Source organism: Microcaecilia unicolor, chromosome 3, assembly GCF_901765095.1.
Source record: "Microcaecilia unicolor chromosome 3, aMicUni1.1, whole genome shotgun sequence".
Classification (NCBI taxonomy): domain Eukaryota; kingdom Metazoa; phylum Chordata; class Amphibia; order Gymnophiona; family Siphonopidae; genus Microcaecilia; species Microcaecilia unicolor.
In genome coordinates, this window is record NC_044033.1 from 309,605,383 (window position 1) to 309,623,165 (window position 17,783).

Consider the following 17,783-nt stretch of genomic DNA (forward strand, 5'->3'; position numbering starts at 1 on the left):
TTTGTTCCTACTGCAGCTCCTTGTGACTCTGAGTAATGGAGGGTTAAGTGACTTGCCCAGAGTCACAAAGAGCTGCAGTGGGAAAAAGTACTAAATAAATAACATACCTTTAATCGTGCAATTAATTGCAAAAAAAATGTTAATCAAAATGCAGCTCTAGTTCTTTTACTAAGCTGCAGTAAAAAGTGACCTTAGTGGGTTTTACCACAACTGGCAAATGGCCAATTTTCTATTTTGTCCATTAATGGCTGTGCAATGTTGCCAATAGCGCACAGCCATGAAAAAGAATTAGCAAAGGAGCACTTACTGACACCTATTTTGTAGGAGGTAAGGGCTCATGTGGTAATCCTGTGCTAACAGTCGTTGGTGAGGCCCCACTTGGAGTATTGTGTTCAGTTTTGGAGGCCGTATCTTGCTAAAGATGGAAAAAGACTGGAAGTGATGCAAAGAAAAGCTACAAAAATGGTATGGGATTTGCGTTGCAAACCGTACGAGGAGAGACTTGCTGACCTGAACATGTATGCCTTGGAGGAAAGGAGAAACAGGGGTGATATGATACAGACGTTCAAATATTTGAAAGATATTAATCCGCAAATGAACCTTTTCTGGAGACGGGAAGGCGGTAGAACTAGAGGACATGAATTGAAGTTGAAGGGGGGCAGACTCAGGACTAATGTCAGGAAGTATTTTTTAACGGAGAGGGTGGTGGATATGTGGAATGCCCTCCCGCGGGAGGTGGTGGAGATGAAAACAGTAATGGAATTCAAACATGCGTGGGATAAACACAAAGGAATCCTGTTTAGAAGGAATGGTTCCATGGAATCTTAGCGGAGATTGGGTGGCAACGCCAGTAATTGGAAACAAAACAAAACGGGAGCTGGGCAGACTTCTACGGTCTACGCCCTGATCGTGACTGAATAGATAGGGATGGGCTGGTGGGTAAATTTTAAGGGGCTTCGATGTTAGCTTCAGAACTTAGTACAAGAACAGTACTGGGCAGACTTCTACGGTCTGTGCCCTGAGAAAGGCAAGGACAAATCAAACTTGGGTATACATATAAAATATCACATACCATGTACAATGAGTTTATCTTGTTGGGCAGACTGGATGGACCGTACAGGTCTTTATCTGCCGTCATTTACTATGTTACTATATGCTATGTTACACAATAATGTGGACATGCTAAGTGATTAGCACAGGATGCCTACTCTCTACCCCCAGACACAGCCCTCAAACAAAAATTTAAAATATTTTTAACATGCAACACAGATTTGGAACTAACCACACGATACCTGAGCATGTCCCATGGTAAGCCATTTTACTTACCACAGCTTAATGAAAGGGCCCCATATTGTGAGGGCAGTGTACCTCTTGCTCCCATCCAGACTGCATCCATCTCTCCTGTCACCTCTTCTTGCTTCTGCCATGCTATTTCTGTAGGTCGATGCAGCATAGTGAGCCCACTTGGTCCATCCCAACTCTCTCTAATTGGATATAATAGGGGAATGGTTGATTTTTCATTCCTCTCCATTCCTCTTTCAATTTGAGACTTGACTATAGGTCCTCTCCATTACAGAGCTACCAAAAAGAAGCTATTTAAAGAGATTTTATAGACCATAACATCGCATAAGCCACAACTCCATCCTACTCCCCCATGTCTCTTCAGTAACATCACTTAATTATCCTGATGATTATAGGGCTGGATGAGAGGGGTAAAATACCAGGTACTCCCACCCTTGACCGAGTCCAGCTAGCATGGAATTTATTTTCCAACTTTTCTGCCTGTAGTAGGTTTCTATCCTCTGTCTCTGCTTAGTCATGGTCTTCTCCTTTGTTTCCTCTCTGCCTTCAAGTTCCTTCTCTTTTATGAATTATTTTCTAGTATTTCTCTTATTTCTCTTTCCCCCTTGTGTTTTTTTCTCTCCCCGCTCTCATTTTGTTTCCTTCAAGTCTCACCCTCCATGCAACTTTCGCTCTTTTCTTGTCTTCATGAACTTTCCATTATGACCTCTCTTCTCTCACCCATCTCTCAGTTTTTTTCCCTCAGTCCCACACAGCTACTCTCAATCTCTTATAGCTCCTTTTCTGTCTTCAGCTTGTCAGGGCCCCTAGTCTCCCACAATTCTGCTGCCGTGAGAAGAGTCACAAACCAGTAACGTACCAAGGGCGGGGTGTTGGGGGCGATCAGCCCACCGGAAGTATCCACAAATTTGCCTGGGAACAAATCACTACCAGTACCGCATGTTGCCTTTTGGCCTCAAGTCAGCTCCCAGGGTTTTCACCAAATGTGTAGCAGTAGTTGCAGCAGCGTTGCTACGCAGACTGGAAGTCCATGTGTTTCCCTATCTTGACGATTGGCTAGTGAAGAGCACCTCAGAGGACGGTGCTCAGGAGTCCATTCAGAGGACTATTCGGGTGCTAGAACTACTGGGGTTCGTTTTAAACTACTCCAAGTCCCTCAGTTTTGTTCCAGGCTTCAGGCCCAAGGCAGACTAGCATTAGATGCCTTCCTCCTCCTTTGGGAGACAGGTCCCCATACCACTTGTGGGGAAGACTTTGATAAAACTCAAGCAACACTGAGGAACCATGATTCTGATTGCGCCATACTGGCCTCAGCAGATCTGGTTCCCTTTACTTCTAGAGTTATCATCCAAAGAACCATGGAGTGTTTTCTGAATTCAGAACAAGAGATCTCTTCTACATGCCAACCTTCAATCTCTGGCTCTCACAGTCTGATGTTATCAATAGAAATCAAACAAAATAAAACATGGAAAAGAAAATAAGATGATACCTTTTTTATTGGACATAACTTAATACATTTCTTGATTAGCTTTCGAAGGTTGCCCTTCTTCCTCAGATCGGAAATAAGCAAATGTGGTAGCAGATACTATATATGAGAGAAACATCAAAGCATTACTTTGACAGTCTGACAGAGTGGGAGGGTGGGGGTATGCATGGGGACATCAAAGCATTTTATTAATATTCTAACAGAATGGGTGTTGGTAGGTGAGAGGAGGGTAATAAACAGAGAAATAAACAGAGAAATACAGCTTTATGTTTTATAATGAGTTAGAAAACCCAGATCCTTATTAAGTCCTGTTTGTTGGGTGTCAAAATATTCAATCATTCTTATTTGAAAGGTCTTACGTTCCTGTATTGTTTTAAAATTACCTTTCAGTATTCTTACTGTGAAATCACTGGTGCAGTCTGATGTTGAAAGTGTAGAATTTGCTTCCTTGGGTCTTTTGGAGGGTGTCTCTCAGGTCTTGCTGGCTTCCAGGAAAGATTCCATTAAAAGGTGTTATTCTTTCCAATGGAGAAGGTTTGTCGTCTTTTGTGAGAGCAAGGCCCTAGATACCCTTGCTTGCCCTATATAGTTCCTGCTTGAATACCTTCTACAATTATCTGAGTCTGGTCTTAAGACCAACACCGTAAGGGTTCACCTCAATGCAATTAGTTCTTATCATCATGATGTAGAAGGTAAGCCCATCTCTGGACAGCCTCTAGTTGTTTGATTCATGAGAGGTTTGCTTTTGTCAAAGCCCCCTGTCAAACCTCCACCAGTGTCATGGGACCTCAACATCATTCTCACCCAGCTGATGAAAGTTCCTTTTGAGCCACTGGATTCCTGCCATCTAAAGTACTTGATCTGAAAGGTCATTTTCTTGGTGGTGTTACTTCAGCTTGTAGAGTCAGTGAGCTTCAGGCCTTAGTAGTGGATGCATCTTATACTAAGTTCCATCACAACAGAGTTGTCCTTCATCACGAACCTTAAGTTCCTGCAAAAGTTGGTGTCAGAGTTCCATCTGAACCAGTCAATTGCTTGCCAACATTCTTTCCCCGACCTCATTCCCATACTGGCGAGAGCACCCTGCACACCTCGGATTGCAAGAAAGCATTGGCGTAAATCCCTCCTCTCAGTGCCCTTCTCCACCACCGCCAACTCCAGGCTCCGCTCATTCTGCCTCGCCTCACCCTATGCTTGAAACAACCTTCCTGAGCCCTTACGCCAAGCCCCCTCCCTACCCATATTCAAGTCTTTGCTGAAAGCCCACCTCTTCAGTGCTGCTTTCGGCACCTAACTCTTACCTTTCAGGAAATCCAGACTGCCCAATTTGACGGCCCCTATCGGACTGACTGTTCATTTGTCCTTTAGATTGTAAGCTCTTTGAGCAGGGATTGTCTTTCTATGTTCAATTGTACAGCGCTGCGTAACCCTAGCAGCGCTTTAGAAATGTCAAGTAGTAGTAGTAGTAGTATTTCTTTTGATCCCAACAGGATGGGAGTCGCTATCAAGAAATGCATCATTTCTAATTGGCTAGCAGATTGCATTTCCTTCACTTATGTCCAGGCTGGGCTGACCCTAGAAGGTCATGTCATGACTCAATGTCAGAGCCATGGCTGCGTCGGTAGCCCACTTGCGGTCATCCTCCATTGAAGACATTTTCAAGGCTGCAACGTGGTTTTCAGTCCACACATTCACATCTCATTACTGCCTGAAGCACGATACCTGACATGACAGTCAGTTCAGGCAAACAGTGGTGCAGAATCTGTTTGGGGTCTAGAATCCAACTCTATCCCCTAGGCCCTTTTATTCTGTTCCAGGCTACACTCTCACTCAGTTTGTATATAGTTTCAGGTTAATCAGAGTTGTGTCCTCCCAGTTGCAAGGCCCAATTCAACAATGTATGATGTTTTCGATGAGCCTACATGCTAGGGAATTCCCATTTTGTGAGAATAAAAAGGCCTGCTTGTCCTCTGAGAAGGCGAAGATACTTACCTGTAGCAGGTATTCTCTGAGGACAGCAAGCCTTATATTCTCACAATCCCTCCCACCTCCCCTTGGAGTTGTCTCCTTTCTTAATTTTACTTTTTTGCTGTAGTATATAACTGAGGAGACCATGCTCTCGTGGCAGGTGGGAAGGCACTCGTGCATATGCAGTGGAGTGTGTCTCGTTCTCCACAAAGCTCTACTTATGCTAGTCATAAGTCCTTGACCGGGCGACATGGGTCTGCATCACCCATTTGTGAGAATATAAGGCCTTCTGTCCAGTGGCGAACCAAGGGTTGGGCGATAGGGGCGGTCTGCCCTGGGTGTCAGCAGATGGGGGGGGTGCTCCGCTGGCGCTGTAGTCCCCACCTGCCTACCAGCTCTGTCGACAAACAACCCTCTTCTCCTGCCACCTGGCAACCTGGCTTGAAAAAAATCTGTGAAGCAGCGGCACAGCGCCTCGCGTCTGCTCTGCATGTAAAAGAAGCAAATTGCCTCGTCGCGTTGGCCCTTCCCTCACTGTGTCCCACCCTCTGATGTAACTTCCTATTTCCGCAAGGGTGGGACACAGTTGAATGAATAGAAGTTCTTAAAAATTAGAAAACAAACAAAGTCAAGCATCTATTGCTAAAGAATATGGTGTCAATCCCAGTCAAATTTAACGTATCTTGAAGCAGAAAGACCAGCTTCTGGAAGATTGGCAAAACAATACAAATCCACACAGGAAACAAAAACGGGCGGGAAAAGCCGAGGATGTAGAAGATGCTCTTCTTCAGTGGTTTTCTCAAGTCAGGAGCAGACAGTTTCCTGTCAGTGGTCCACTGCTTATGAAGAAAGCTAATCAGCTAGCTGAAAGTCTTGGACTAACTGAATTCAAAGCCACTGTTGAATGGTTGGAAAGATGGAAGGAGAGGAGCAACATAAAATTCAAGAAACAGCATGGTGAAAAAGAAGACGCTGATGACTTTGGTGCTGAAAATTGGGTTGTTTCAGTTCTTCCTACCATCTTGAACGAGTTTGCACCTCGTGACATTTTCAATGCTGATGAAAACGGTCTCTACTGGCGAGCGATTCCTGATGGAACACTTGCATTCAAACAAGCCGAAACTAGAGGAAGTAAAACGTCGAAGGACCAACTGACGATCCTCCTTTGCTGCAATATGGATGGGAGTGAGAAGTTGGAACCACTTGTCATTGGAAAGAGCAAACAGCCCCGTTGCTTCAAGAATGTTAAGCAACTTCCTGTGTCATATGAGGCTAATGCAAATTCATGGATGACTGGGGAAATTTGGAAGCAGTGGCTAAAGAAGTTAGACACTAGAATGCGGGCACAAAAGCATCAGATTTTGTTGCTTTGTGATAATTGTGCTGCACACAGTGATAATGTCAGGCTGTCTAATGTCAAGGTGGTCTTCCTGCCACCAAACACTACCTCTCTGATCCAACCTATGGACCAGGGCATAATAGTCAATTTCAAACATTATTGGGCTCTTGTGCTACATCGTCTGATGAGCGTTATGGATGACCAGACTGGTAAGGATAAACGTGCTGTTGAACTGGCTCGTAATCTATCACTGTTGGATTCCCTACATATGCAGAAAGAAGCCTGGAATCATGTTACACAGGCAACTATTGTGAACTGCTACAAGAGGGCAAGCTTTGTTAAGGATGTGGAGAGGGATGAAACAGATGCAGCTGTTGTAAACGTGTCAGATGAACAGGCTATTAACATCCCAGCTGGTGTTACTGAAGAGGAGTTTCATCACTACGTAGCTGTTGATTACGATCTGCAAACAGCTGATGACAGCACTGATGTTGAGATATGCGCCTATACGCAGGCAATGGCTGATGATGAAATGAGCAGCGAGGCACATGTTTGCGAAATTCAACAACCTCCTGTCACTTTTGCAAGAGCGCTGGAGAGTCTCAACACCGTGTGGGCCTATCTGGAGGCCACTGGCTGTCAGTGCTATGACAGTTTTTACCATCTGGCAGACGTAGTCTATGGAACTCACAGACACAAGAGTGTACAGAGGATTATGACTGATTACTTCAAGTAAGCCTAACGTCAGTTAACGGAGACTGTATAACGTCAGTTAACGGAAACTGTATAACATCAGTTAACGGAGACTGTATACTGTACGTATATGTTTATCAGATGTCAAGCTTCTTTGGGTCACTTTGGGTTAAGTGCACACTCCGGTTAACTGCATATATTGCACTGTATATATATATATATATATAGGCTTTTCATACAAAAAACTTTTTAACAAATGAAACATCAACTACCTAGGAAGCCTACATAAATGGCATTCTAATATCATCTTCTATCACAGTTTTGTAGGAAGCTCCAAAAAAAGCCACAATAGAAAACAATTCCCTGTAACCTATTGTGACCAGAAAAACAGAGCACACCTATAACAACTAGAAGCATAGCAATATTCTACTCAATTGAAATCTATATAGAAACTGAAAACACAACACACTGTACACAGTGAAAGTCACTTAACTTGCCACAAGTATTTCTAAAAAATGCAACGGCTCCCAGCAACTTGATTCATTAATCCAGTCCAGGCTGTAAGAACATCCAAACATCACCATGGCCCAGGTCCACCCTCGACAATGGACTCCCTTGTTTCATGATCTGCATCAGGAGGAATCCACCAAGCATATCATCAGCCTGATTGCAAAATGACTCTCAAAAAACTGCTCCCACTCCACCGTATCAATTCAAGGGGGCGATAGTGCCAAATTAAAGAAAACTAACTCAATAGAAAGCATCCCATTCCATAAGTCCATTTAAGCCTTTTGGTGCCATTGTTTGCAATTTGAAAATCCACTTTTGCTCTTTTTGATGTAAAGAAAGGGAGATGTCACCCCTCCAACGATTATCTTTCAATTGGTCAATAGCCATAACTTTTAATTGATCAAAAGTATGTTGTATCATCTGACAATGTTTAACAAGAGGCATATTGACTTTACTAGCATTGATACAATGTGTATGCTCAATCATTCTGGTTTTTAACATGCGCTTTGTTTAAGCCACATATTTCAATCCACAGGGACAACTATTCAAATATATCACTGCTTTCGATATACATGAAATAGAACATTTCTGGCTAACATCATCCCAAAATTTTGAAGTCTCATTAGTCACCCCACAGATGACACAGTGGCCACATTTGACAAGTTCAGATTTCTCAATTCTTCTCTCAGACCATACATCTGATTGGCACAGAAGATCAGACAGATTTGCCCCTCTTGAATAAGAAATCCCACATCATCTTTGGGCAAATACATCATGAACTGACAAAATTTGCCAATATCCTAATTTTAACTATCTTTGGAAACAAATTAGTATATTTCAATATGAATGAGATAGTCAAATCAGATGAAGAATGAGCTTGCGTATTCTGTAACAGGAACTCGTGATGATTATAAAGAGCTCTTTTGTATGAATGTTTAATAACTTTTATGGGATATCCCTGTTCCAATAATTTATTCTTTAAATGTTCAGAAACTTCTTTATATCTCAGAAGAGAATCACAAATTTGCCTAAAACACAAAAATTGAGCAAATGGGGTGATATGAGTGCAAGCTATCATAGACTAGAAGTGTATTGCGATCTGTAGGTTTTGTATAAACATTGGTTTCAAGAGCACCATCATGTTTCACAATTCTCACATCAAGGAAATAAATTTCAGAATGATGAAAAGTATGTTGAAATTTATTAGTAGAATGGAAGGTATTTAAAGAGATCATAAATTAATCTAACAATTCCCTAATTTCCAGCCAAATGACAAATATGTTTTCTATAAAACGTTACCAACACATCACGTATTTGAATAAACACATTTTATAAATAACTTTCTCCTCCAAATCAGCCATGAATAAGTTAGCAACTGAAGCGGCAAACGATGCACCCATAGCAATCCCTGAAATTTGTAAATATAAATCTCCATTGAACGAAAAATAATTATTTTACAAAGCTAAACTTGTTAACTGAAGAATAAAATCTGTAGGGACTGTCACTGGTTGAGAACGTTGATTTAAAACAGATTCAATTACCATAATGGCTTCTTCTTGTGGAATAGCAGTATATAATGATTGCAAAGCAGTAGATGGTATATTCTCCCCCATCTACTTACCATCATGCAGGTTCACAGCAACCCAACAAACTTCTCTGGTTCTCATCTTTTATAATAAACATAGATTCTGGATCCCAATGGGGAGCTCTACCTCTGTTCTATGTGTCCTAAAGCCTCTGATGATGTGGCAGTAAACAGTCCAAGGAAAAATACAGAGAAAGTCCAGGGAGGGAAGTTTGTTCAGATATCTTGTTCATTTACCATTGACCACTGCCAGTGGGTTTGCTTCAGATCCCCCTTCCCCCTTTTCAGAATTTTCCATTGGTCCAATTCATCAATCTCAGCTTATCTGAGTGACATGGAGGGGCATAATCGAATGGCGTCGTCCAAATCGATGGCCATCCATCTTTGGGGCCAGCTCTGCAAAGGGGCGAAGCAAACCATATTTTCGAAATACGGTTAGGGCCTGCTAAATCAATCCCCGGATTTAGAGCAGGATCGCCGGGTTTACATGAGATGGCCGGCTTTGTTTTCCACCCATAATGGAAACCGGGCCCGGCCATTTCAAACCCGGCGAAATGCATTTCTAGTGCACTGGTCCCCCTCACATGCCAGGACACCAACTGGGCACCCTAGGGGGCACTTCTAAATATTTTTTTAAAAATCAAAAATAGGTGCCAGGAGTATAGCTCCCTTACCTTGTGTGCTGAGCCACCCAAAACCCACTCGCCACAACTCTACACTATTACCATAGTCCTAAGAGGTGAAGGGGGGCACCTAGATGTGGGTACAGTGGGTTTTGGGTGGGGGGGGGTTGGAGGGCTCAATATTTATCACCACAACTGTAACAGGTAGGGGGGATGGGCCTGGGTCCACCTGTCTGAAGTGCACTGCACCCACTAAATACTGCTCCAGGGACCTGCATACTGCTGTCAAGGAGCTGGATATGACATTTCAGGCTTGCATACAGGCTGGGAGGGGGTTGTGACCACTGGGGGAGTAATGGAAAGTGATCCCCACTTCCCTCCGGTGGTTATCTGGTCAATTGGGGCACTTTTTTGAGACTTGGTCCTAAAAATAAATGGACCAAGTCCAGCCGGTGAAATGCTTGTTCGAACCAGCCACTTTTTTCCATTATAAGGGGAAGCCAGCCATCTCGTACCCACACCCCCACCCCATCCCACCTTCACTACCATACCAACACGCCCCCTTGAATGTTGGCTGACGCCACGACGAAAAGCAGTTGGGGCCAGCCAAAATTGGCTTTCGATAATACCGATTTGGCCGGGATCAGGAGATCGCCGTCGATCTCCCAATTTGTGTCAGAAGATCGCCGGCGATCACTTTCGAAAATGAGCTGGATGGTCTCCCTCAAGGAGAATGTCAGCTTGACCAGACCATCTCCAAACATATCTGTCCAACTGCAAACATTGTTTGTACAAAATGCAAACTTGGCCTTGGTTCTTCTTGAACAGGTGAGCCTTATTCTGGGTCCAACTATAACATACAAAGGTGAAATAACAGGAGTTCTGTATCCTGTGACCTATTACTGTATAATCATCTCAAAGAAAGATGGCTCCCCGGTCTTCCATTTTAAAATTATATCTTAGCCTAAGTATCCCCTGTTATGCCATGAAATCTTTAATAAATTTCTTTCCTAATAACCCCACCCTTGTGATACAGTTTCTCCCTCCCACCACCAGCATTTCCCTCTGTCTCTCTACCCCCAAACTCCCCCTCCCACCACAGTCTGGCATATCTCTCACTTTCCTCCCCACAGGTTACAGGCCTCCAGCCTCTAGCAGCTTCAGCAATTGAGCCAGCATGCCTCAGGCTGGACCTAGAAACTTTCCCTCTTCACAACTTCCTGTTCCCACATAGGTAGAACACAGCAGAAGCAAAGCTTCCCAGACCAGCCTGAGGCATGCTGGCTTGATCACTGGAGCTGCTGGAGGTTGGAAACCTGTAACACAAGGGGGGAGGGGGAGAGGAAAGGGAATGAAATACCAGTGGGAGAGGAGAGATACTGGACCTCCTATGTGCACCAGATGTCAGTACCTGCAGTGTGTGTGAGACTACCTGATCCACTCCATACACTCCCATACCATGGACAGAAGAAATTGGCCACAAAACCTGGTACCCAGGTGCTTTGCAAGGCTTACTGACCCTGACCCCATCATGAAAGCAAGAAGTGTGTATCAGAAGGGGAAAGGATCAGTACAACCTTGCAGAGCACTTGGGCACCAGGCTCCATAGATGATTTCTTCTGTCCGTGGTATGGGAGAGTACAGAGCTGCTCAGGCTTTGGGTGTCTCACATTGATGGGTACCCGCACGACTGCAGCCCATTTTCTTCTTTTGGCCTAAACATGTAAAAGTCTGGTACAGATCAGTATGGAGGGGAAGATGGAGGATCACATGGGAAGGAAGCACTAGGCCCCCTACCGCTCTGAGCCCTCGGGCAGTGCCCAGTTGCCCGAAAGGTCAGTCTACCCCTGGAAAATGACATAAATCCTTACAATTATTGTTTTGCTTAGGGGTCTATTTGTTAATCTGCATTAATACTGATTGGTGGTATATCAAGTGCCTGTAAATAAATAAATAAATACATACATACACAATTAATGTGACTTATTTGGGTTTAGCATACATTATGCTGCCTTATTTCAGCTTTAATAAGGAAAATAATCAAGCACAGAACGATGCTAAAATGAATATATTTACTGCATTGTGAATACAAGCAAAGCAACTTGTTACCAGGGACATAGCCACGGGTAGACCTGGGCCCACCCAGCACAGGAGCACCCTTGCCAACACTGGAGCAAGCTAGGCTTTCACTCTGCAGCTGCTCCCATTCAAAAGGGTCACCGGCAGCATGTAAGAAATTGAATCAGTGCCGCTGTTGCCAGCTGACCCAGAATCCTTCCCTCTGCCATGTCTTTCCCCACAACTATGATGTAATTTCCTGAGAAGAAAGACATGGCAGAGGGAAGGCTTCTGGGTCAGCCGGCAGCAGTGCAGCGATTGTTCTATGCTGCTGGCGACCCTTTGAATTTCAAAGTTTGAAGTCCTGTGGTGCTGCCGATGCTGCATGGGGGAGGTTGGAGAGAGGGAAACTTGTTGGGCATGGGAGTGGAGGGAGAAAAGAGAGATGCTACTCAGGAGGGGGGTGTAGGAGAGAAGGAACATTGTTGGGCATGGGAGGGTTGGAGAGACGGAAACATGTTGGGCATAGGGAGGTTAGTGAGAGGGAAACTTCTTGGGCATGGGAGTGGAGGAGTTTGGAGAGAGGGAAAATTGTTGGGCATGAGAGTGGAGTTGAGGGGAGGGGAAAAAAGGAGAGATGCTGCACAGGGGTGTGTAGGAGAGAGGAAAAATTGCTGGACATGGGAGTGGAAGGGAGGGAGAGAAGAAGGGATGTTGCTTGAGAGGGGTGTAGGAGAGAAGGGGCATGGGAGTGGAGGGGATGGAGAGATACTGCACAGGGTTGTAGGAGAGAGGGAAAATTGTTGGGCATGGGAGTGGAGGGGAGGGATAGATGCTGCATGGGCAGATAGAAGAGAGGGATCATTGTTGGACATGGGTGGGAGAGAGGGAATGATGCTGCAAGGAAGGGGAGAGAGTGGTATAATAGTTGGATGTAGGGTGGAGAGGGAAGGAAAGATGCTGTATAGGAGGGGTGAAGGATAAGAGAAGAAGAAATGTTGAATCTGGGAGGGAGGAAGTGATGCTGCACAGGGAAGAGAAGGATGAGGGAGAAATGTTGGGCATGATGATGGAGGGGAGGGAGAGATGGAGATATGCTGCAGGGGGGAGAGAGGTTGGAAAGCAAGGAAGGGAGAGAGAGAGAGATGGTGGACAGTGGAAGAGAGGGATGAGGGAAAAAGAGAGGGAATGAAGATGAACATGAGATTGGAGAAGAGGAAAGGAGAGATGCTGCACAGGAGGGGGAAGAAGTAGGGAGATGTTGAATCCAGGAGTTGAAGGGAGTGAGAAAGAAATGCTGGACCCCAGGGGAAGGGGCAAAAGGAGAGAGAGAGGGGACGCAAAGATGCAGGGAGGGGTGGAGGGTGGGGAGAGAAGAAAGAGGGAGCAGATGCTGTCTTAGAAAGGATGGAAGGAGGGAGACACTGGGATGGTGGAACCATGTGGGACAGCCAAGGGGGTGGTAAGGAAATGAACAAGAGGAGGATAGTGATTACATGGGGTAGAAATATGATAATGGGGAGTAGTTTGAAGATGGAAGGGGAAGGAGTGAGATGAGGAATAGGAGAGCTAGTAGGTGGAAGGAGATGGAAATCTGATAGGTATCTGAAAAGTAAAAAGAAGGAAAGGGGTTAAAAAGAGGGTGAAATCTGAGTGGACAGAGAGCAAGAAAGAAAAAAAAAAAGAAAAGAGCTAAAATGGAAAGATCAATATGTCAGATGCAAATGTAGTGAGGAAATGGAATGAGAGTGGAGAAAAGACAAATGAACAGCAGCCGCGTGAAGGAGAATTAACAGAAAGATAGGAAAGTGGAAAAGTGAAACTAGAACCAACATGATGGGGGAAAAAATGACCAAAGGTAGAAAAGGAATTTTATTTTGAATTTATTAACTGAAATATGTTAGCTTGATGCCATTTTATTGTGTTCAGTAGAAAAAGAAATACATTTCTGTTTTTATTTCTCTGCTGTTCCAGTACATGGTGAGGTTCCGAGTTCAGTTTTTGTCTACATATTTTTATTTCTAATTTGTGATCCCTTGTTCTATATTTTGTGAGGGTTTGTCAGTGTATTGTAATGGTAGATGGGGAAAATTGGAGGGAGGCAGTGAAGAGAGGGAATTGGGGGGGGGGGGGCTTCTTTATTTTCTGTCCTGGGCCCTAGCATGTCTAACACTAGTCCTGACCCTTGCAGTAGCTGGTGGGAATCCCCAAGCTCCATCAGCTGAGGACCTCCTTTGAAGGCAGCCAAAACTCCCTTCTACTAAGCTTGGCAGACGGCAGCAGCATCCTTGAGTCACTGACAACTAAGCATGCATGGGGTGCCGGCATCAATGCTGCTGTTGCTTTCTAAGCTTGGTAAAAGGGAGTTCTAGCCATCTTCAGAGGAAGTCTTCAGCTGACAGAGCTTGAAGATCTTCATGAGCCAAAGTATATTTTGAGTTGGGAGATGCTGGAGAAGGGTGGAGAATGGAAGTAGGAAGGGGGCAGGAGCAGAGAGAACATTTTTGTGCCCACCCACCTTGTACTCAGGCACACGCAAAATTGGCTGTCCGGCTATGCCACTGCTTGTTATTATGCGAATACATTGGCAATCCGTGTTATTACAAATAAGTTAGCTACATCTAATGGTTAACTTCTTCCTGGAACTTCATCTTGTTAACATGTGAACTGATGCTCTTTAGGGTTACTTAAAGAGGTCGGTATTTGTTTAAAACACACATACACACACACACATTCCCCTTGTTTTTAATTCTCTGGTGGACTAGTAGTAAAGACACTGGTCCCCCAGCCCAGTGGCCAAAGAAGTTTTTGTTTTTAAAGGTAGGCCTTTGAAGTCAATCTATGCTCCCTTTTCTGAAACTAGCGCTTACCTGAATGCCATTGCCCCCCCCCCCCCCCCCAAAGTCTACCTTTCAATCCCTGGAATCCAGTGGGGAGCAGGTATGAATCCCAGATATTGCTGCTCCAGTAAGATAACACAGTTCCTCAAAATAGTGCTGCCTAACCCCTGGAGATACCTTGGAATGCACCACCATGTTTCAGGATGCTCTTGACTGCTTAATCCTTAATGGTAAGTTCCACTGAATACCCCCTCTCCCCCTCAAATTGAAAGCTAAACTTGACAGAGGGCTGAGAGTTCTTCAGGTTCTGACAATGAGAAGTTAACTATCAAAAGTTTGTCGAAGATACCTTTTATTGGACTCAATGTGTTATCTACAACTTGATTGTTTATCTTTATTCCCACATATCCAAGTGGACTAATATATCAATCACAATTCTCTGCTATTTCAACACACCATAGTAATGATAGTAGAAAAAAATAATAAATTATTACACTAAAAAGCAATTTAACATTCTTGAATCTAGAATAAACTGTGTTCCCCAGATTAACCTAATTCACTCTCGTTAGTGTGAGAATGTCTTTAACTTTCCTCTGTTGCCATTTCATCTTTGTTTTCTTTCATTTCAGACTTCACCCTCCGTATGGACAGCACCCATTCAGATAGCAGTGGCTTTGTTGAGGACCCTGTGCCTGAATCTGCTGTGCCAGTGTCAGTTCTGTAGTAGGACATCATTCTTTTAGTTGGACCAATAGAAGATCTGTTTTTGAGTAGGAAACAGAGTGTTCATTTGGGGCGCTGACGTAACCTTGAAAAAATGCTGCAAGGCAGTCAGCTGCCATATTGATTTTAAACAATCGTGAGGTGCTGCATGGAATACCATAGGGCCCAAGAATGCAGGAGGAGCATGGAGCAAGGACCTCACTATCAAAGAGATTTCCTCAATGAACACATCTCCTGCTGGACTAGCTCTCAAGGGAAACACTGAAGTTTTTTCTGTTTATTTATTTGGTTATTTATTATTCAAAGTCATTTTATGGTTCATTTTATTAAAACCTACACTGCATTTTCCCTCCCTAGAAGACAGGATTGGGGAAAAAAAGCACTTCAGTATTCAGGGGTTCTCTGTAAACTAACATACCTGGACATAAAAAGATGTCTTCCTGGAGAGACACAAGAGCACTGGTACTTTCAGATTTTCAAAAATAAGGGACTTTTCTTTTAAGTTTGAATGCTGACTTAAAATGTCTTCTACAAAATACTTTGCAAAAGCAATGTGTGCCTTTAACATACATGACATGAAACAGAGACTCTAGAAGGACTGCTTATTCTTGTGACACATGAGCCATGGAATAACAGTGACTTTGCAGACAGGCTGCTTGTTCCTTTGTATACTGATGAAGGCTTTGATTGCTAATGATAAACAGTTATTAAATATGTTTTGCAACCCTTCATACTGTTTTAATCTCTTCTCCCACTTTTGACAAAACCATAGCATTGAGACTATCTTCACTGCCTTCCTCAGTGAGATCCACTCAAACCTTGATGCCAGAGTTCTGGTTCTAGGAACTTCACTTGACTTAGAAGGTTTTGACTTGGTTGATCACTTCCTCCTTTTTGCTTGTCTTCATGGGATTGGGCTTCTGGATACAGTCCATGACTGGTTTACCTCCTTCCTCTCTGGTCGTTCTTTCTTGGTCATCACTCCTACAGTGAATTCATCTGCTTATCAGCTTTCTTGTGGTGTCCCTCAAGGTTCTATTCCCTCTCCTCTTCAATATTTTCCTGAGCCTGCAATGATTTTCTCCTAGTTTTCCCCACATCCAATTCCCCTAGCCTTCAACCACTTCAGTCCAGCACTGTAGCCATGGGTGGGCCAACAGCAACACACTGCTGTGGTAGTCGGCAGAGATCCCCAAGCCCTGGCAGCTGAAGATGTCCTTGTAGGTGCCAGAAACACCTGCGCTCAGCTCAGCAGTTGGCAGCTGCTTCCTGAGCCGCCAATGCTGGTACTCTGTGCATGCTCAGTTTTCCTGCATGTGCAGAAACTGAGTATGCACAAGGGTGCTGGCATTGGCAGATTAGGAAGCAGCAGCCAACTGCTGAGCTCAGCACAGGTGTTTCTGGTGCCTTCAGGAAGATCTTCAGCTGGTGTGATTTGGGGATCTCTACCAGCTGAGGTACTTACAATTTCTGACTGGAGGAATAGCCTAGTGGTTAATGCAGTGAACTTTGATCCTGGGGAGCTGAGTTCAATTCCCACTGTAGCTCCTTGTAACTTTGGGCAAGTCACTTAACCCTCCATTGCCCCTGGTACAAAATAAGTGCCTAAATATGTGTAAACTACTTTGAATGTAGCTGCAAACAACCTCAGAAGGCAATATATCAAGCCCCATTTCCCTTTCCCCCTTTCCCTTAAACCTTGAGTCTGGGAAGGAATGCCTCAAGGGTGGTGGGGTGGGAATGGGGGTAGAGAGCACATTTAGTGCCCACCCATTTTCCCTATAGCCCCAACCAAAATATGTTCTCTGACTATGCTACTGCTTCAAACCTGCCTTGTTGCTATAACATCAGGACATTTTACCATGCTGATGGTATTCTCCTAGTTTTTTCCACATCCTCCCAGTCTTCAACCATTTCAGTCCTGTCTTGTCACTACAGTTGATTGGCTCCTTAGTCATAAACTGGTCCTAAACCCATGGAAAACCATTGCTAGCTGGATCTCAGGGCATGATCCATGACCATCCTTAGTTCCTCTTTTGTTTGACGTGGAGGGGCATAATTGAACGAAAACGTCTATCTCCATGTGCGTTTATCTCCGAGAATGGGTCCGTGAAGGGGCGGACCGAACCGTATTTTCGAAAAAAAATAGACGTCCATGTTTTATTCGACAATTTGTGAGCTGGGCGTTTTTGTTTTTCAGTGATAATGGAAAATGAAAGCGCCCAGCTCAAAAATGAATAAATCCAAGGCATTTGTTCATGGGAGGGGCCAGGAGTCGTAGTGCACCGGTCCCCCTCACATGCCACGACACCAACCGGGCACCCTAGGGGGCACTTTTACAAAAACAAAAAAAAAGGTAAAAGAGCTCCCAGGTGCATAGCACCCTTCCCTTGTGTGTTGAGCCCCCCCAAATCCCCCTCAAAACCCACTGCCCACAAGTCTACACCATTACTATAGCCCTAAGGGGTGAAGGGGGCACCTACATGTGGGTACAGTGGGTTTGGGGGGGGGGTTGGACAACTAAGCATTAAGCAGCACAATTGTAACAGGTGGGGGGGGATGGGCCTGGGTCCACCTGCCTGAAGTCCACTGCACCCCCTAACAACTGCTCCAGGGACCTGCATACCGCTGCCAGGGAGGTGGGTATGACATTTGA

At 44.4% G+C, this 17,783-nt stretch overlaps 1 protein-coding gene across 1 annotated transcript in view; it reads left to right on the top strand.

The window, feature by feature from the left end:
* Window positions 1-16,343, top strand: part of TESPA1 (thymocyte expressed, positive selection associated 1) — a 106,662-nt gene extending 90,319 nt beyond the window's left edge. Inside the window, exon 12 of the mRNA XM_030195470.1 lies at window positions 15,034-16,343. Coding sequence (XP_030051330.1) covers window positions 15,034-15,128 — 95 coding nt within the window. The 3' untranslated portion in view covers window positions 15,129-16,343. The remainder of the gene's footprint in view (window positions 1-15,033) is intronic.
* The last annotated feature ends 1,440 nt before the right edge of the window (window positions 16,344-17,783 follow it).